The sequence below is a fragment of the Rattus norvegicus genome, chromosome Y (assembly GCF_021556685.1).
Source record: "Rattus norvegicus strain SHRSP/BbbUtx chromosome Y, alternate assembly SHRSP_T2T, whole genome shotgun sequence".
NCBI lineage: Eukaryota > Metazoa > Chordata > Mammalia > Rodentia > Muridae > Rattus > Rattus norvegicus.
In genome coordinates, this window is record NC_141555.1 from 626,841 (window position 1) to 647,984 (window position 21,144).

The 21,144-nt window shown below is 36.8% G+C and overlaps 1 protein-coding gene, 1 non-coding gene and 2 pseudogenes across 4 annotated transcripts; all 4 read left to right on the plus strand.

Annotated features, from left to right (window-relative positions):
* Window positions 1-240: 240 nt before the first annotated feature.
* Window positions 241-10,857, plus strand: LOC103694570 (myosin regulatory light chain 12B pseudogene; annotated as a pseudogene).
* LOC120099618 (U6 spliceosomal RNA) lies at window positions 3,254-3,358 on the plus strand. Its single transcript, XR_015647489.1, has one exon. It is a non-coding gene; the product is annotated as a U6 spliceosomal RNA (small nuclear RNA).
* Window positions 5,156-5,958, plus strand: LOC103694569 (transcription factor E2F6 pseudogene; annotated as a pseudogene).
* Rbmy1j (RNA binding motif protein, Y-linked, family 1, member J) lies at window positions 10,150-20,501 on the plus strand. 3 transcript variants are annotated; one of them, XM_087601284.1, is made up of 9 exons: window positions 10,150-10,267; window positions 14,225-14,337; window positions 14,714-14,820; window positions 15,415-15,592; window positions 17,145-17,297; window positions 17,863-17,971; window positions 19,291-19,371; window positions 19,449-19,537; window positions 19,837-20,501. In XM_087601284.1, exons 2-9 carry the CDS (start codon window positions 14,229-14,231, stop codon window positions 20,166-20,168), a joined length of 1,158 nt encoding a protein of 385 aa, XP_087457410.1. In that variant the 5' UTR covers window positions 10,150-10,267; window positions 14,225-14,228; the 3' UTR covers window positions 20,169-20,501. The 3 variants fall into 3 exon arrangements, with proteins under 3 accessions (XP_087457410.1, NP_001395842.1, XP_087457409.1); NM_001408913.1 differs by having other exon boundaries at window positions 10,196-10,267; window positions 19,282-19,371; XM_087601283.1 differs by lacking the exon at window positions 10,150-10,267 and adding an exon at window positions 11,089-11,260 and having other exon boundaries at window positions 19,282-19,371.
* Window positions 20,502-21,144: the final 643 nt, after the last annotated feature.

Consider the following 21,144-nt stretch of genomic DNA (forward strand, 5'->3'; position numbering starts at 1 on the left):
CCAGTCTGACTGAAAGCACAATAGTATAAAAATAATCATAACAACACAGTAATAAGTGGCTCATGTTCAAAATGTTCAAAAAGCAACAATGAAGTATTCTTTTTGAAAAATCAGTAGTGGGGTTCAAGATGCAGCTAAGTTGGCAAAATGTTTATTTATCATTCATGATGCCCTGAGTTCTCTCCAGTGTAGTACATAAAGAAAGTATGTCCATGCACACTTATAATTCTAACACTTGGGATGGAGGTAAGATGATTCAAGACTCTATTTAGATATATAGGTAGGCTAGTCAGGGATATATTATAACCCTGTCTCACACAGCAAAAAGTAAAGAAAAATATTCAATGACAGAAAATTCACTTGGTCTCTTCCATAAACTTAACTTGCACTTGTATAGCTAACCTAACCTACCTTCCACTAAAAGACCTGTTTGCCCCTTTCCCTAGCCAGGAAACCTAGAGCCTTCCCCAGTTCCCATTCACTCACCACAGCTACCTACTCTAACCTCTGCTACAGATCTCTAGTCAGTTCTCTAAGCAGCCATCAGAATTTGCTCAGCCAACTACCCTCAACCCCTCCCCAGGACCTCCCTGCTCCAGGAGAAAGGACTAAAGCTCTTCCCACTCTCTGGACTAGTCCTTGGAACACACTGACCCACTCACTGTACTATTTCCTGCACATTTGGATAGGGCAAGGAGCTCCATCTTGTACAGCTTATCGAATTCCCTGTGAGAGTCCTTGTCTATTCCCATTTCTAGCTGAAGAACCTAGATGATATTAGTCCTCTACAACTGTCACTCCAACCTACTCTACCTATCTTCCCTGCATGCACTTCGTTCACCCTCTAGAACCATAACTTCTGTTATAACATCATCCATCTCATCCACTTGTCCTAGAGCCAGCCTTATGTGAGTTATTTACTCCCATCCCAGTACCCATCTTGCACTCTCTCAAAATAATGACATAAACCCTTGCACAGGAAAAGTAACAGCTGAAAATCAGAAATTGTTGCAACTTAAGCCAAAGGACTAAAGACTTCTGCATCAACTCAACACAGCTAGGAAGAAGTACTAAAAGATAGAAACCACAACACTGTTTTTACTATAGTTTATTTTCTTTTAGTTATTTTTTTATTACTGTTAATTTTGTATCTTTTATACTTTTGTGTTTTAATTTGTTTACTACTGGAAAAGGCTTGCCTATTTTTATGTGTAATAAAGTAGACTTCAAACAAAGCTTGCAGGAGAAGATTAAAAACAGCCACTATATAGGTAAAGATTCATCAAGAAAATATAATTTGTACATATTTTTGTACTAAACTGGTGAGGTTTGAACTTTACAAAAGAAACACTTTTTTTTTAAAGCATAAGTGTTTCTTATGCTTTAGTTTTTTTAAAGCATAAGTGGTTCTGTCTCAGGCAATAATCATGTAGTCAATTCTTACCTTCCAACAGTTAGTTTAAACAAACAAGAAAAAAATCAGAAAAGAAATGTATCCTGCAGATTAATTTAATGGACAGCTACAGAATATCACATCTGGCAGATAGAGAAAACAACTCTGCAGCACAAGGAATCATCATTAAAATCAATCATGTTATCAGCATTAAATTGGGATTTAATAAATACAATAAATGTTAAAATAATTCCTTATATCTTACTACGACATAATGGAATAAAACCAGAAATCAATAGTAAGAAAAAGCATAGAAAAACTAAAGAAATGGCTCAGCAAGTTAAGAATCCTAGTTGATATTTCAGAAGTACCAACACTAACAAAGCAGTTCTATATGCCCAGTTCTAATAGATTCAATATTCTCTCTGACCTCTTCTGACCTGAATACTAAACTACCACATGGTACACAGACATGCACACAAATATAACACTCATACAAAACAAAATAAAAAATCCCCAAGTTTAAAAAGGAAAGTAAAACTACATAAATACATGGAGGCTAATATAGTTTCAAATGAACCACTAAAAAAATGAAGGAAATTTAAATGGGCTAAGAATTAAAATTAAAAACAAAACAAAACAAAACAAACAAACAAACAAAAACCCAAAAAACAAACAAACAAACAAACAAAAAACTCAGAGAAGAGCTGGGGATATGTCTCAATAGACCAAGTGCCCACCCACAACTTGAGAACCTAATTTTTGGTCACTAGAGCCTGAGATAAAGCTCGGGTGGTATGGATCTGTTGCCAAGTGTCAAGAGAAATAGAGGAAAGTAGTCCAATGTCTAGCCTTTTTTTTGGAGGTCAAAACATTTATTTTACAAAAAAGTAAGTAAATAAATAAATAATCAGATTGTCTCATTCTCTCTAGCTGACACATCAGCACCATATTTAAGAAACACTCAGCAATGCTTTGTTAACCAAAAATAATCAATTGAAAAACACTTCAAAAAAAACCTTTCTCTGGTTACTACAAGATTAATGTTTAAATGCAGTACAATACAGATCCATTCATCTGTACAAAAATGCGGTAAGACATTCTGTGGGTGGCACTTACAGCTAAAATAGACTCAGAGAACTGTATGTTAAGGGCGTCTTTCAGAGGATGCCCAGCATCTATTGGCATAGCAATAGGTAAATCTTATGAGTAACCTGGTAGGGTCCTAATGATTCAAGGAAATTTTATGCTTCAACATTCAGCAATATTTCATGTTCAACAATTTTCAGATCATTTGCATATTAAAGCAGCTTTATTGGGAACATTAAGTCTAAGAAAAATATTTCTACAGTGAGTTCTAGGTAAAACTGACTGCACTTCATTTGACATTGTTATATCATTCATTGTTCTCCTCCCAGAAGCCCAGAGAACTTTATAGCTGGTGTGTCAATAATACAACAAACTAGTACTCCAGTAAAGTGAATTGATATCAGACGCCTGCACTAGCATTTTCAGTGAGTATATATACGTATATATATATATATATATATATATACGTATATATATGTAAGTATGTATGTATATATAGATAGAGAGAGAGTGAGAGTGAGAGAGAGAGAGAGAGAGAGAGAGAGAGAGAGGAGAGAGAGCGCGCGCATGCCAATTTGGCCATCATAGTGAAAACAGAAAATAAATTCCCAAGACATGGCCTCTCCAGTAACTTGACAATATTTAAGTTGAGAACCTACCAAGCTTTCCCTGTGATTCCAAATAACAAAAGATGAAAACAATAAAATTTGATTAATAGAAGACTTGTAAAATTTTTGAGGTGATATAACTGTTAATTAAAATGGTTGATTGGTGCTCACTTCAGCAGCACATATACTAAAATTGAAACGATACAGAGATGATTAGCAGGGACCCCGCAAGGATGACATGCAAATTCATGAAATAATAAATAAAATAAAGTTATTGATTGGTCACAATAAAAACATAGCAAACCTAGAGCTGCACACAATGGCACATCCCTTTAATTCCAGCACTTAGGAGGTAGAGGTTAGAGAGAGGTGGATCTCTGTAATTTTGAGGTCAGCCCACTCTGATGGGGAGTGTTAGAATTGCCAGAGGTACAAAATAGAAAGAACTTGTCTCAAAAGGAATACCAAACCTCTCAAATGGTGAGTTTTCATTTAAATATATTGTTATAAATAGTTGCAATTGGTAACTTTTAATTTAAAAAAACACTCAAACCATAAAAAGAAAATACACATATTAAGAGCTACAGTATTTAATACTAATTAGTAAGAATCATAATCATGAGATTTACATAACTAAGTAAAATCTAATTGCCAATAAAGAAACCTACTGCTTTTCCATTACTGCTGTATATAGCAAATTTGATAATATTTCTTGACAACATAAGCAAGAAAACTTTAATATTTGTAAATATGCTGTGAATTTACCTAAAAAAATTTGTTGATAAATTTTCTTTTCATTATATGCAATCTTGTGAAGATAGCAAATAAATGTCAGCCCATGAAAGTATGTGCAGTAGACTAAATACTCAACTTATATCCAAATTCTATTTTAATGTTCTATGATATTGAACAGTGAAAATTTGACTAAAAGTATTTAAGGAACAGGTTTATAATCTTCCTTTTAGTAATGCAAATGGAACAGCTTCACATCCCACTAACTTTACTTGGAATCGGTGGATTTTTTTTTGACTCAATATATTTTTGCTTATATATATACCTACAAGTATTCTTCACACTAATGAAATATTTAAGAGGAAAAACTTTTAACTGGTATTATAGTAAATTCTCTTTTTAGTAATATCATTATGTTTCATGTGTTATGAAACATACCAACTTTCTGAAAATATGTTGGCTGTTTTGATGGTTACATTTCAGACACATAATCTGACTATAATAGGAGGCTTATTCTACATGTGAATACTTTCTATGAAATTTTAAATTTTCTGCCTATTTGAGATGGGAATGGAAGTTGAATTCAAGGCACTGCACATAGTAAATATTCTACTAATTTTGATGGCCAGTCTCTTTGAAAAACTTTTTCTTGCTAAATAACCTAGATAGGACTGATCTTGCTAGGGAGGACTTGAATTTGGGGTCTTCCTGCCTCGGCCTCCTCAATAGCTGTCTGTATTGCAATTATATTATTAAGATTTATTTGTTATGCAGTTGCCAGTCAGGTCCTCCTCTCCTGTGTGCAGCATCAGGTCAGATTTGAACCGCTACCATGCGAACAAAAAAGCAAGACAACCAAGAAGCACCCTCAGCGCTCAATTGTGTTCGCCATGTTTGACCCGTTCCAGATCGAAGAAATAAAAGAGACATGCTTGTATGCCTGGGGAAGAACCCACCGATGCCTACCTGGACATCATGGTGAACGAGGCCTCGGGCCCCATTAGTTTCACCAAGCTCCTACCATGTTTGCAGAGAAGCTGAGTAGCACCGACCACAAGGATGTCATCAGAAATGCCTTCGAGGTGGCCGGCTCAGGAACCTGAGCACCTCTGCGGTCATCCTGGTCCCCTCTGCGCCTACCCCGATCTTCTCCAGGCCTCAGCACGGCAGTGGGCGAGTGGGACAGCGCGCTTTGTGAGTGGAACCTCAGTGTTCCGTGGGTGGAGCGGGCAGCACTGAAGGGGCGGAAAATGCACGAGCCGAGTCTCCCAGGAAAGTGGAAGGAAGCATGGGGCACGGGGGTTGGGGGGGGAGGGGAGGTGTTTGGGGCAGCATGAGTCAGCAGCAGACCGCGCGGAGACTGCCCAGCTGCTGGAGACTGTGCATCGTCACTGCCAGGACCCCATCACTGTGGAGAACCTACTGCCACCAAAAATACGGATTAATCTAGAAGAAAATGTACAATATATGTCCATGAGAAAAGCTCTGAAAGTGAAGATGTGTTGCTGGTATACTTAACTCGGAAATGTATGGGTCTTGTCAGCTCTGCCCCTAAAGGCGTTCTTGACTTAAACAAGGTTGCCACAAAACTGGGTGTCCTGGATGGCATCAAATTGGAGGAAAACAAATCTAAGAACCACTTTTGGTGGATAGGATCTGACCTGAACAACTTTTAGGGCAGCACCCCAACAGAAGAAGCTGCAGGCAGAGCTCTCTGACCTGTCGGAGATGGAAGACTCTTTGGATGAGTTAATAAAAGATTGTGCTCAGCAACTACTGGAGTTAACAGATGACAAAGAAAATGAAAGACTAGCTTACATGACCTATCAGGACATTCACAGCATTCAAATTTTCCATGAACAGATTGTCACTGCAGTGAAGGCTCCAGAGGAAACCAGACTGGATGTTTTGGCTCCCAGAGAGAATTCTAACATAGTACATATCACAAGCACCAAAGAACTACTGATGAATATTTGTGTGAACCACTCAAATGGTAAAACAACTGATAGAATAGAGGCCTCTCCATCTGACAGCAAACATCTGCAATGGCCAGAGGAAGAAGACAGCGTCTGTAGTGAGTCAAGAACTTCTCAGAGTGACCAACTTATAGCAGCGCAGAGTGACAAAGGTCTTTAGCATCCCACGTGGGTAAATCTTGTGATCCATCCTGTGTCGGCGAATCATGTGCTTGTCTGATCCTCAGCAATAAGTCTCCTCGGATTGCTCTTGTGGTCTTATTCTAGACTCTTGTGATCTTACTCTAACTGAAGGCCAGTAGTGTTCTGCTGAGTAGCCTCAAGCGCAGGTTCCTACCTTAAGCATAGGTTCCCCATTCAGAATCTGCTCTTTCGATAATTCTTCACTGGCTTTTGTCAGTGAAATAGACCTCTTGCCTCCTGAAATCATTTTATCACAAAGACTAGCACAAGGATAGACAGCTGGTTAGCTGGCCCTGGACTGTGCCATGGCCTGATGGATAGATAGTGTTTGCTTCACAGGAGAATTGCCTTACACTGGTTCACATTTGCACTTAGGTATTGTGCACTGGTGAGGTGTACACACAGGACCAAATGTGGCACCTTTCTCCATATGTGTACCATGTTTAGTTTGCTTATGAAATGTCTAAGTGACACTTCTACCCTAGAACACCCAAAATAATGTATGTAGGGAAAATAACCAACAGATCTCTAGTTCCTCAGTTCCTGTAACTTATTAGAACCCCTGGATGGTGAGAGGAGTATTCTAAAGTTTTACATGTAGAAGTTTCAGAAATGCCTGTACATTTAGGTTTATATACTTTAAATATTTAAATATGGTCTGCAGTGCTACAATTGGAGCCACATACTCCTGATTTTAAGATACCTACTGAGTCATCATGTCCCAGTGATGGCATGCCTCAAAGCATTGGGGGCAAGTACAGAATTCCATCTGGCAATAGATGAGTCAGTTCACTACAATGTGAACTTGGTCCTGGTGAAATTAAAAGCATTATTGAACTTTTTGTGAGCAGATTTTATGAAGTTTTTCTGTGTGCAGCCTTGCTTCTGAGTCACAGGACCTTACCTCCTGTGCATTGTACCCCTCTCCAGCCCTCATCCCACCTTCCCAACACCTTGCACTCTCTACCTCAGTGGGTAAGTCATTTACCTCCCTGTGCCTCAACTGATTCAGTAATTTACCACTAGACTGTGAGCTCCGTGAGAGACATTTGTTCATAGTCGCTCTCAGTGTCTTGCACCATGCCTAGTTCAAAACAAGTGCCCAGTGAATGTCAAGCAAACTCATAATTTGGTCCAGTGCAACATGGGACTGATGGAACAGGAGTCTGGGAAGTGTTATTATTGTGTTAAACCTCTCTTGCTGCTGTTGGGGATTTAGCTCAGTGGTAGAGCGCTTGCCTAGCAAGCACAAAGCCCTGGGTTCAGTCCCCAGCTCTGAAAAAAAAAAAAAGAAAAAAAAAAACCTCTCTTGCTTTATAAAAGATGCAAAGCAGCTTGAAATAACAATCACATATACAAAATAGGGATCCAAAAAAAAATGCCTTTGCTTACTTCTATGAGGAAGCCACAGGCACCATCCTGAGGGAGCTGCTGATAACCATGAGAGATCGATTCACAGATGAGGAAGTGGATGAGCTGTATAGGGAGCCCCCCCCCCCCGCACCTCTTGACAAAAAAGGGGATTTCAATTACATTGACTTCACAGGCATCCTCAAGCACAGTGCAAAAGACAAAGATGATAGAAATGCTGCAGCCGACACTCCTGTTGCATTTCCTTACTCACTTTGTGTTCAGACACTCAACCCCCATAGAACCTATTGCATGCCACTTAGTTTCTCAGACACTCCCTACCACAGGACCTACTGTGTACCAATTGATTTCACAGCTTTTCCACTTTTTAAAAGTATTTATTCCAGACTGTTTCTATCACTTAGCACATGTGTAATTAAACTGGAACTGTTGTAAATTGTACTGAAAATGAGATGGAAATAAAAACCAACAAATGTGAAAAATAAGATTTGGTTGGTTTTTGCTTGTTTGTTTGTTTGTTTTGTGTGTGAGTGTGTGTGTGTGTGTGTGTGTGTGTGTGTGTGTGTGTGTGTTGTTGTGTTCCTGTATGTATGCCATTCTGGGATGCATCAGACGTCCCGTGAGATAGAGGTGAGCAATTATGTGGATAATAAGAGCTAAATCCCAGTCCTCTACAAGAGTAACTAGTACTCTTACCTACTAATCCATCTCTCCATTCTCACAATTTTACTGAATAAAAATAATAAATGTAAAAAATTATGCTTACATTTTAGTCATTGATCTTCTGCTGTGTCATTTACCTGAAAAAATTTTTTTGAAAAGAAAGTTTCTTGAAGATGTAACTGACAAAAGAACATTGCTATTGTGTGTGCAGAAATTGCAAGCAATAAATGGTAAGAATAAAAATAATATAAAATGTAATTGGCATATAATATGACATTAAAGATCTGTGGAAACTACTACTTTGTCAGTAAAATTCTTATAACACGAGTATAAGAACCTGTATAATGACCTATTCTAATTCTTAACACATGTGCTTATGAGCACAATTTAGAAGAAGAGGTAGGTCAATCCTTGAAACTTGATGGCCAGCCTGCCATGATTAGTTGCCATGCCACAGGTCCCAATGATTGTTTCAAAGCCACGGTGGACATCTCCTAAGGAATGATACCAGAGGTTGACTTCTGGTCATCATACTTATGTACACACAAGTTTACACACATGCACCTTTATAAACTGAATATATACAAATATCCATCCATATATAACATATTAACTACTGAAAATGGTAGGGAAAAAAATCTAGTTAAGTTTCTTGATATACAAGAAACTCACAAAAAATGTCCCACAAAATACAAAAATTGTAAATAAAATACAAAAGCAAAAGACATTAAAATAAAAAAATCTTCAAAAAAAATAATAAGAAACAAAAAATCTGCCAAAATTCCGTACAGTTCATTTTGTGTTGGCAAACTACTCAATCAGAGCCTACCCTGAAGTGTGATTAATATACCTGGTAAGACTCAGTTGGAGGCAATTAATTTTTTCTTTGCAATCATGCAATAATTAAAGATAGGAGTGGGAGTCCGTGTATACTTCTCCTTCAGTGCTGAGTGCCTGTTTGTCTGAATTGAACCTAGGTAGGCATACAGTAATATTTTTAACTAGAAAGAAATAGTTTATTACTGTAATATATTTCAGGGATTAAAGAAATCTTATTTGTGTCAAATTATTACAAAGGTTTAATAAGTAAAGAAAATTGATCATTTTAAAATCCAAATTAGAAAAACTAAGCAGGTGTGTGTGTGTGTGTGTGTGTGTGTGTGTGTGTGTGCCACGAGTTGCCCGTGCACACACGTTTATTTTCATATGTGGTAGTATATGTCCATGCAAACACCCCTCACCTTATTTTTCACTAAACCTATCTCACTAAACCTACAGATTACTGGCAAGATGACTAATTAAGAAGCCCTGAGAGTCTTCCTTTTAACACTATCTAACACCTTGCTTTTTATAGGTGTAGTGAGGATCTGAACTCAAGTTCTTATGTTATACAGTAATTCCTTTATCCACCAGAGCTTTTATCCATGGCTTTCTCTAGTCCCTACTAACCATCAGCTTTCAATTTGTGACTTTTTAATTTTTGAGTTTTTCTCCATTTTTATTTTTTGTATTTTGTATGTATTTTAAGTATTTTATATGTACCATCCAAGTAGGTTTTTTTTTTCATTTATAATGTTGAGAAACCCAATTCTACACAATATGGGCCAATATATTATCAATATTTTGGTTGGAAGATAAATACTAGGAATTTCATAATGGTTTTTATAAGCTTGATAATAAATGAAAATAAGGGAGAAAACATGCAAATTAGTGAACATGTTGGTCATTTAAATTTTTTAAATGGACAACAGTGATGTGCTACACCATAGCAGTCTTAGGCTCAGAGCCATGGACGAAAACTGTTTACGGACAACAGTGATGTGCTACACCATAACAGTCTCAGGCTCAGAGCGGTGGCTGAAAACTGGAAACTGCTATCTCAGGTGTTATGGGGGTAATGGACTTGCAATATGAGGCCTCTGCTGGTAGCTGCCCCAACAACTTACTCCATTCATCAATTTTTATCTCCTATTCTATAATTTTTATCTGTTAAGTTCCAACTTATTAACTACTGTCTCCATTTCTGACTCTGAAGCTCAATAACACACCATGTCCACCCCTCAACCAGCCGGTCTTTTGGTACAATCCGCCGCAGTTTCCGACTTCCCTACTTCCTTTGCGATTGGTGACATCCGGGTCCCTCCGCCTATTTATACTGGTTGCGAGGAAAGTTCGAGCGGTCAGTTTGAAGTCGGAGTTGTTCGTGTACTGTGTGATCCGTTAAAGCCGACAAGTTAGGAAATCAGAAAAAGGTAATGAATTCTGAATTTTAACTGTAACCAATAATTTTGTACCTTAGAAAAAGCAAAGGTTATGACAGGGAAATGTAATTCACAGTGATTTTTCTGTCATATTTTGTAGAAAAATTTTAAAATTCTGTATTAGTAAATAATATGTAAGTCGGAATGTTTATGGACATAAAGGAATTCCATTATCCTATCAGAAGGGGGGAAAGCCCTTTTGTTGCTTGAGAAGAGGGAGTTAAGGTTTAAATTATGTGTTTGTATGAAACGAGTAACTGATACCCTTTTATTTGCCTCTCTTTGTGGTGGTTTAATTTTAGATTTAATGGTGCAGGGTGTTTGTCCTGAGGTGTGTTTGTCGTGAGATGTTTAGCCTAATGCATTTTATTTCAAGCGGTGCGCCAAAAGTTTAGGCACCATTTTGTTTCAAGCTGCGCGCCAAAAGTTTAGACACCATTTTGTTTCAAGCTGCGCCGCGCCGCGCGGCGCTGCGCCGCGCGGCGGCCTTTGTTCCACAGAAGCAACTGCATAGCTTTGCTGACTCAGAAAACTGGAGGTGCACTTTAAAGGTGCTACAGTTTATGGACAACAGTTATTAGTGCTATAGTCTCTTTGTCCTGATTTTGCCAGCAGTGCAGTCCTGTTAAACTACCAGCTACCATTAGTTAGGTCCAGCGTAAGAGGATGCGGGTAGAGCCACAGAACAGGGTTTCTGAGCAGGGGCAAGCTCGTGCTACGCCACTACGTTGATAGGTTAGAATTCAGAACCACGCCTGCGTAGAGTTGGACTCCGCCTACTGGTAGGGCAGGCTCAAGCTACTCTACCACTCAGATAGGTTAAACTTTGTAAAGACACAAAGACGTCACTTGCGCCTGCGTACTCTATACTAGTTAGACGCCTCCTTCTAAAGAGAATCTCGTGCGACCTCTTCGTGTGAAAGCTACTTCTACGGTGCTGGGACCGACTTGGTAGAGCCGGTTTGTGAACTGCTGCTGACTTCTGTAGGTAGTCTAGTGAGATGGGGGAGCCTGATTAGAGCAGACTTTTGAGAGTGGAGCAGCTTCTTAGGCAGATTCTTAATATGCTGCTCCCTTGGTAGGACGGAGCACACTCCTAAAATGTCCGACCAGCTTGTGAAAGACGCCGCTTTCCCTGAAGGACAGGTTTGGGGGGAGAATGCCACCTGGGTCCCTCAGGCCTTCTGCCAAGATACCACTGCTTGAGTGGTGGGCATACTGGTACCATGTACCACAGCTTCTGTAAGGTTAGAACCCTTAAGATTTTTGTCCCTGGTTAGAATGGCAGCAAGTGAGATGCTGCAAACTGAGAGGCAAGTTTGTTGGACTCTGATCTAAAGAACAGCAGGCTCCCGCTATAGCACCCATGTGAAGAGCCACCTTTTAGGACATGGTGCCTGAGAAGAGCCTTGAGTGACACTTGTATCTCAGAAGTATATACACATGGGATTTTGCCCTGAAATCCTTAGACACCTGCTACAGCACCATCCTTGTAGAGCCAGAAGAACACTTTTTGGGTAGGAGAGATTCGTTGGATGCCCCCAATTTGGAAAAGCAGGATATTAAACACTGCCTCTTAAGTTTGATAGGCTTATGGGATGTGGCTACCTGTATGAGGGCAGTCTTAGAACTCTGGGTTGGAAAGGTTGTGAGACACAATGGCTGAGAAAATCAGGGTAGTGTAATCCAGCAGTCTGGGTAGAGCTGTTTAGTGACCTGTTTCCATGTAAGAAAGGCATGCTCAAGGAAATGAAGTGTCTGGAAAAGACCAGTGCATTGATGCCTGGGTCTGAGTAAAATAGCTACAGTCTGCTTGAGTGGGGCAGGTTGGCCAAATTCCTTACCTCTGGTAAGACAGGCTTCTGCTTATTTCAGAGTAGGCTTATAGAAAAGTAAGCCTGGTAATTAGGCTGTATTAATGAGACAGGTTTGTGGGACTCTGGCCTTAGAAACCTCCTGGGTAGAGTAGATTCAGCTGCTATGGTGTCATACCAGTGCATAGGAGCAGCCTCTCAAGCATTCATGGGCTATGTAGGGCAGACTGATGTGTCTTTCTATTAGAATATTAAGATACAGACCGCTTGGTAGAGTACCTAATATTTGACTGCCTGGGTATCACAGGCTATTAAGTTGCATTTATGATGGATTTCAGGCCAGTGTAACTATTTGGTTAAGACAAACTGCTAAAGATGCTATTGCTGTAGTTGGGTAGGCTCCCAACATGATTCAGCTTGAATAGAACAGGCTTCCCTGATGCTGCCTTGGAGAACACCACTTAAATTAAGACCTGCATCCTGGGTAGGGCAGACTTATGCTAGGAGTCACCCTGGACTAGGAATGTTTGTGGTATGCAGGCTAGGTAGAGAAGTTTTAGGTGATTTTTCTGTCTAGGAGATTCCTCTAGGGTAGTGCAAAGATGATACCTTGGTAGGGCAGGCTTGGACCAGCCATCTCTTCCTTTTTCCCCTCTCAGTTCTGGCCTCATGTCGGTCTCCTCGCAAGTTGGTATGTGTCATAATTGAAAAAAATAGGTAAAAATTTTAGTATGGTTTAAATTTCACTCCTAAAGGAAAATATTTTGAGTGTACAATTCAGTTTTTTTACTTTTTTTTTTTTTTTGGTTCTTTTTTTCGGAGCTGGGGACCGAACCCAGGGCCTTGCGCTTCCTAGGTAAGCGCTCTACCACTGAGCTAAATCCCCAGCCCCGTTTTTTTACTTTTTAAATAATGCCAAAGTCTTTGAAAAAACTTTCAGTTATGGATTTGCCTCTGTGGAAAATACAATTCTTATGTTTTAGATTTGACATGTGTTTGTGTGTGTGTCTCTGTGTGTGTATGTGTGTGTGTGTGTGTGTGTGTGTGTGTGTGAGAGAGAGAGAGAGAGAGAGAGAGAGAGAGAGAGAAGGATAGTATTAAATTTAACTACAATATTTAGTGTATATAATAAGTTTTGTACATTTGGGATTTTTCCTGGATTCTGAATGTGTTCTTCCCTATATATTCTTGAGTGGAGCTTACTACTTTCTATGCAGAGTAGGAAATTGTGACAGTTATCCTGTTTTGTGCTGGGATTACAAGCATGTGGAGCTGTCAGACCCAATTACTTTGATAAAATTCTGTTTCTTCAGATGTATTCTGCAAATATTTTTTACTACCCTATTTCTAGGCTACTGATTTTAAGGGTTTTTTAAATAACCAACAATTTTAAAATAGCACTGTCACTGTAGGTAATTTACTAAATACATGAAAATTATCACTTCAAAAAACAAATACAAGGTGATCAATATGGTTTTAATACTAGTAAATAGCATACTATAACTCATAAATGTGATTATTTTTAAGTGAAAATGAATAGAGGTTTAGTAATTATGACCTTTCCCATTCTTAATAAAAACTAGAACCATTACATATGCTAATTGAGCTTTTGATTTCTTTCATTAAACAGTGGTGTACACCTAAACTCTGAGTAGTACATGTGTTGAAGCAAGAAGAGGGACTAACTTGAGCTAAATAGAAGACTGTCATAAATGAAAGGAAAAAAAATAAACATTAGGATGTCAGGCTATGTATTTCCCTTAAGTTGTATTTTCTTAGTGTTTATCTATATGAATCTTGCCTGTGTGTATGTCTGTGCACCATGTATTTGCATGGTGTTTGTATATGGAAGCCAACAGTCCCTAAGAACTGGAATTACTTTTTTTTTTTTTTTTTTTGGTTCTTTTTTTGGAGCCGGGGACCGAACCCAGGGCCTTGCACTTGCTAGGCAAGCGCTCTACCACTGAGCTAAATCCCCAACCCCCTGGAATTACTTTTGAACCAACATGTCATGCTAGGAATCAGATCTCGGATCATCTGGAAGAGCAGCCAGTGTTTTTTAACTAATGACCTCCATTGTTTGCTTAAACGTTTTAAGCATATTTTAATACTTTATCCTTTTGTCTTCTTATAGAAAAATGGCAGAAAGTGAGCAGCCTGGGAAAATTTTTATAGGAGGCCTCAACTTAGAGACCAGACAAAAGACTCTTCAAGTAATATTTGGGAGATTTGGACCAATAACACATGGTAATTCTTAATACCAAACTATATGTCTTTTCAGAGTAAATATAAATATTTCTGTGTTATGTTCATTTTTGGAACTTAGATGATTATTTTTATGATATAGAACTACTATTGCAGTGGAATGAGTGTATTTATGTATGTGTGTGCATGTACAAAAAAAGCTGACATTAATTTATGGTTTATTGATATTGAGAATATAACTAATAGTATGAAATGTAAGGTTTTAGGGTTTTAAGATTTGTGAAGAATGATTTGTACTGTGTTCTGCTTAGCCTGTCAAATTAAGGGTCCTATGAGTAACTAACAGTTAAAGAAATTAATTTTGGAAATAGAATAATTAACTTTTATATAATTTTGTAAATGTTTAAATGTATTGCAGTTATTTTGATGAGAGATCGTGAAACTAAGAAGTCTAGAGGCTTTGCTTTCGTTACTTTTCAATGTCCTGGAGATGCTAAGAATGCTGTCAAAGAAATGAACGGAGTGGTAAGTATGTAGTAAGAATATGCTAATTCTTTTCAGTAGTTAATAACATTAGTTGATGTTTTCAGTTTGCTAAGATATGAGCAAAACTTCTTCATTGTTTTTTGTTTGTTGTAGTAGTGCCAAGATTCTGACTAGTAGAATATTTCAATATTGTGATATATATTAAACCTGTATCATATTCTTTAAGAGTAAATTGGATGCAATCTTTAAAAGAAACAGAAAAAAGGTAAAAAGGGTAACCATGTTTTTAAAATTCATCGAAGAAATTCTTAAGGAAAATATTCTGTAGAAAGTTACGTTTGAGTAAAATTCAGCTCTAAACAGATAATAAGTCTTACAGCAATAAATACAAATTGATTTTCTCAGTTATTGGAATAAATAGAGTTCCTACCTAAACCCTAGTTTATTTTTACTAACTTGAAATTCTTTTGTCTTTCAAAACTAACCATATGAGTGTTTTTATCTCATAATTTTTTCTTTCAAACTTAAGTGTATTTGCTTTAAGAAAAATTTAAACCTCATGTTTGATGCAATAAAAGGTAAAGAATACAGGTTAAATTTAATTGTGCTAATAATATTCTTTGTCTTTTTAAGTCTTTGGATGGAAAAAGAATTAAAGTAGAACAAGCCAGAAGACCATCATCACTTGAAAGGAGTAGCAAGAGGAGACCATTATCCTTTTCAAGAACCAGAGGTGCTTCAAGAATTCTGAAATGTGGAAGAGGAGGAAGTAGCAGAGGAAGAAGTCGTCCTTCACGTGAAAGAAATTTGGGTAACTTTACATAGTGGAAGCAGTGTGACTGACAATTAGTAAGATAATATAACTAGATGTATTTCAACTTATATTCATACATTATCATGAGTAGAGCAGTTGCCTTTAATTTAAAAAAATTACTTCAAAGCACTGTAGGATTAATATAAATAACTGACATCATAATTTAAAATTGAATTTACACCAGAGTGGAAATTTTTTAAGACATTGGTATTTGTCCATACACAGTTAACAGACTTTGCAAGATTTACTTGTTTTGCTTCTATGTGTATTACTATGTGAGGATTTCATACCTGGAGTTAACATTTTTAGCTGCCATCTGGGTATTGGGAATTGAACACAGGTCCTCTGGAAGATCATTCAGTATTAAGCACTGAGCAGCAAGATTTATTTCTAATCGTATTTTTAGTTTTGTACTTTGGAGGCCAGTATTAAATGTGAGTTGCAATTTTAACTATTAGGGAGGTTAAAACTATAACAGGATGAAAATAAAATTGACTAAAAATGCCCAGAACTCAGAAGTACATGTTTCAATTAAATAGAATTGATCAGACAAAATTTGTTGTTGTGTATTTATCTGAAAACTGTTCATTTCTTATTTTGATGACAGTTTGTATATAAGCCTGCCGAACATCCTGGAATTATCTAAACCTTGAACTTTTCAAGGCTGTTCCAGACTTTGGAGCAATTTAAAAGAAACAGTACTTTCTAAGTGTGTACATGTTAACTTTATTATGATGATTCATTAGAATGTTTATAGACAATGGCTAAGAGAAATTTGTTACTTTAGAAAATAAATTTTTACTTAAAAATATCTATATATATATATATATTTTATATTAACATTAAATAACTATATAAGGGCTGTTTGATAATGAGATAGGTGATTTACTGACAGGTGATAATTTTCTCAAGTGGATTTATATTTTGTAATGCTCTCCAAGTGATCTTAATGATTGGTTAAATCTAAGTTTTTATTCTCAGATGTATAAAAACACAAATTTTAGTTATAATTGGGAAGTAGATGTATTTTATGATGTTTTAAGCTAAAATGATTATAAAATAGTTAATATGCATTTCATAGATAGTCCTAGTTTATAAATTATAATTGTTCAGTGTATCTATGTATTAATAGTATATATAATTTTTTATTTTTTGATATTTGGGCTTAAATTTGGGTGACAATTTATTTCATAGATGTATCTTACAAAGTATTATTTGAGACTAGAAACATAAAAGTTAATCTGCTTTCTAATAATGAAGCGATTATTTTATCTGAACTCTAGGAATATTTAATTGGCAAACTTTCCCTCTTCACTCCAGTTCTCTGCCACTTCTTTAAACACTGTATAGTCTTTAAATTATACTATAAATGTTAAAGCCTCTTTTATGTACTGTTTGAATTATACTTAAAAAAGGAAATAGTAAATTTTACCAATTTAGATAAAATACTAATTGCTGAGATCACTGTATTGTTTATCAAAGGTTTATAAGTGATAAATTTTTTTTAAGTATTGATGCCCCTTAGCTAAGATTTTTTTTAAAAATACAGATGATGGTAGATATACTCCTAATTTCAACATAAGTTCTTCTGGGAGACACTTTGCAGTTAAAAGAAGTACATCTTCAAAAAGGGAAGGTCCTCCTTCTAAAAGATCTGCAACTTCTGCTCTGACAAGAGCCAATCCTGGACTGAGAGGACGAGGTAAATACATGCCAAGCAGACATTTTCATGGAAGTAGTTTATAATGAATGAGAAAATTTAAATAATTGCCTATTGATTTTTGACATCTCAGTCTTATGGGAGATATACACTCATGTATATATGAAGCAAAGAAGGAAAAATTTACATTTGTAGATCTATCCAAAGATTTTAGCCAGAATAATAGTGAAATTTCTATTCTAGAGTATTAGATGGTATAGAATCAACATAATGAATCATGTTGTAAGCAATATGAGTAAAGAACATTAAAATAAAGAAGATGTGAAACATGAATAACAAGAGATTTACCCATAAAGTAAGAGGAAGAGTAATGTTTGATTACGCTGACAATAATATGGCTATATTTAATTTATGAGATAGTTTACTGATACAGCTTAATTAAGGAAGGACGTGTGCCACAGTGATTTATAGGCAGATGTAGAGATGGAGCTTGTTTTAGAATATTGTAAAAGGTATTTTGCAGAGAAAAATCCAATGTTCTTATTTCTACTTTGAAACGTCTGCAGCTTGAAATACTTGTATAATCATTTTTAAACTTAACATCCAGAACCACATGGAAGAGAGGTGTCTAGAAATATGCCAAGAAGAGAGCCAGTATCTTCCAGAAGAGATGAATATCCATTACCAAGGGATGATGGTTATTCTTCTAATGATAGGTAAAGAAAAATAGAAAGATGGTTAAATTTCCCATTGTTGAGAAAAAATGTTTTAACTATTGTGTTTAGTATCATGCAAAAATATTTTATGTAGTGTCAAAACTTATGTCTCTCATTAAGACTGCTTTCAAAGGGTAGTGAGATGTCTTAACAGGTTGAGTAACTTGCATGAGATCTAAGATGTTGAGATGCCACAAAATCTTGGGAAAAAACAGTTTTTATTTTCTGAGTTCCACATACACAATGACTAAATAGATAAGTGCATACAAAATTTTTTGCAAACTGTCTTTGTAGGATAAGAAAAGCAGTTCAGGTTGGGGATTTAGCTCAGTGGTAGAGCGCTTGCCTAGGAAACGCAAGGCCCTGGGTTCGATCCCCAGTTCTGAAAAAAAAAGAAAAAAAAGAAAAGCAGTTCAGTGAACCAAGCATTTCCTTTAAGATGAAGACTTGCATTAATATACTGAAAACTAAAGAAGTTAGGCATAAAACCTGTAATCTTATTGGTGCTAGTTGGTAGAGCCTCATGTTGATATCAGACTCTCATGGGTCTGATAGTATTCCATGGAAAAATTCCAGGACAGTTAGAGACACTGTTTCAGACAGAATATAGAATGGACCTGAGAACCAATATATGAGGATTTCCTTTGATATTTATACTCATTCCCTACATGTGACTATCTCAAAATCCTACCATCTATTCTTTGTGCACAAAATACATACAATCAATTTTTATCTGTAAGTACACAGATATGGAATCAGTTTACTGTATTCTGATTTGAACTGTACAATTTTAGATTTAATCTTACAAATTTTATTTATTAATAATATATATTAATTATATATTCTGTTGTATGTCCTTTTAAAAGCTGTAATTTTGCATTGTAATACTGCTAAGGACATCCATATACAGATAATAGAGTTCTTATTTTTAGCTATTTTAAGGGTACTAGAGTTAAATTGCTGGGCAATATGGTAGTGTATTATGTAGAACCATGCCATTTTACATTCCTATCTGTGGTCAGGATTTTAAATTCTACGAATTTCTATGAAATGTAACTTTTTCTCCAAATATTGTATCATCTGCATTTGTTAAAATTTAGCCAGCCTAATAGAAGTAATTCATTAGTACATTTGGTGGAGTAGTATTCATGTGTCCCAAGTCATGTTTGAGGCATGTACCTTATTTGGAGTAGTGCCATTTTTATTTTGCTAAGTAACCTAGATGCATAGCCAGTAAACTAATTGGCCAGTTCCAGGATAGTGAGAGACTCTCACATAAAAGACCGGATGGTTATTTTTAATTTCTTAAGTTATTCAAGGAGATATGCGTCAACATCTAGAGGATACCGTGACTATGGCAATTACAGCTCTCGGGATGAACATGCATCTAAAGTCTTCAGGTATTATAATTTCTTATGAAATATGTTACTGAAATTGTTAGTTCTTGTGTTAACTGAAACTTTCTTTTGAAATTTAGTGATCATGCTGGCTACCATGGGGGACGTGATAGAGATTTCTCTGAATACTTAAGTGGAAGTTCATACAGAGATACATATGAAAGTTATGGTAAGAGTCCTATTTTGACTTTGAAATAATTGCTATGTTAATGAATTTTAAACATACAAAGAAATGTGACATGGATTATTGATTGTAGTATTTGTAATTCCTGCATTCTACATTTATTCTATTACATGAAAAAATTTAATGTCCAGGCTTAATACGTGTGACTATAGAGGTAATAGAAGCAGTTAAAATTCCAGCTTATTTTTAGAAAATTAAATGCACATATGTCTAAAGATTTAGAATGTAAAAATTATGATACAATTAAAAAACTGGTTTCTTACTTGGACATTTATCTACTTTAGGAAGCTTCCATGAGGAACCATCTGCAAGAGGCACTTACACTGGAAACAACCGCTATGATGACTATAGTAGCTCACGAGGTGGATATGGTGGAGGACGAGAAACTTACTCAGGCAGCCGAAGTGACATATATGGCTATGAACGTAGTGGTAGACAAGTGCTTCCACCTATTGATAGGGAATACTCTGAGCGTGGGGGCAGAGAAGAAAGAGGGCACTCACCTATGGATAGGCTGTATAGGGCATCTCATGAATCATACACTATTAGTTCAAGGTTTGGGGGATACCATGGAGGTCATGAAGAAACCAGATATGAAAGTGGAGGCAGGCGTTAAAAGTCTTAAGTGCCAAACATCATTTCTAAGAAGAAAAATGAGGTGTTAATCCTATGTTCTCTGATGTTAAGTTGAATATATTGATTTAGGAATTAAGGCATATTAAGTTTTACAGCATTGCCCAAATACTGAAATTCATTGGTTTGGCGGAAAGTGAAATACTATCTAACTTTCCGTCCATGAATTCGACTAGAATGTAAAGCAAGAAAGCTTTAACTGTTAAAAAATATTCTTTGTTAAGTAATACCTGTTAATGTTAAATTAGAATTGAACATTAGAGATTAAATATCTGCATTGGCAAAAAAAATTCTGTCAATAAAAATTGAAAGAAAATGTGATTGTCTGACTTTGTTCTTAAGTAACATTATTTCTTCCTTATTTTTGATGGTTTTTCCTTGGGCAGTTATTAGTCCTATCTGCTGTCAGTGTAAATGTTGGCTATGGCTCTTTTTGCCAGTTTTAAGGCCTGGGTAAGAGCCCTTTGCTCGGCTTTCTGAGCTGAAGTTCCCAGCAGCAAATCAGTGGTCCAAATAACAGGTCCAAGTCCACTACCACCACCCCTGCGTCCCTGACTCCATTCTGGATGAAGCTGCTCCTATCCCTGTGGTACATACGTTCCCCATCAGCCTGACACTCTGGATGTGCCCCAGAACTATATAGAGAACAAACATGCTGCACATCTGTGGCTGGGTCAGAGAGGAGGATGGCTGGGTTTAGGGCAGAAGATGGGTTATATCTTATGTGAGGGGACTCAAAAGTAGAGCCTGAAAGTGCACCAACTGGGGTTGGACAGCCACTGGCTGGGTGGATTCTTGAGGGTCCCCTCAGTAGCATGGGGGAGGGGAGATAGTGATAACAAGTCCCTGACCCATGGTTATGTTGCCAGCATCTTTGACTAGAAGGACAGTGGCAGCTGTGGTCCAGAAGCAGGCTGGCCATTTTTGGCCCACCGGGTCCAGCTTCTTAGATAAATCAG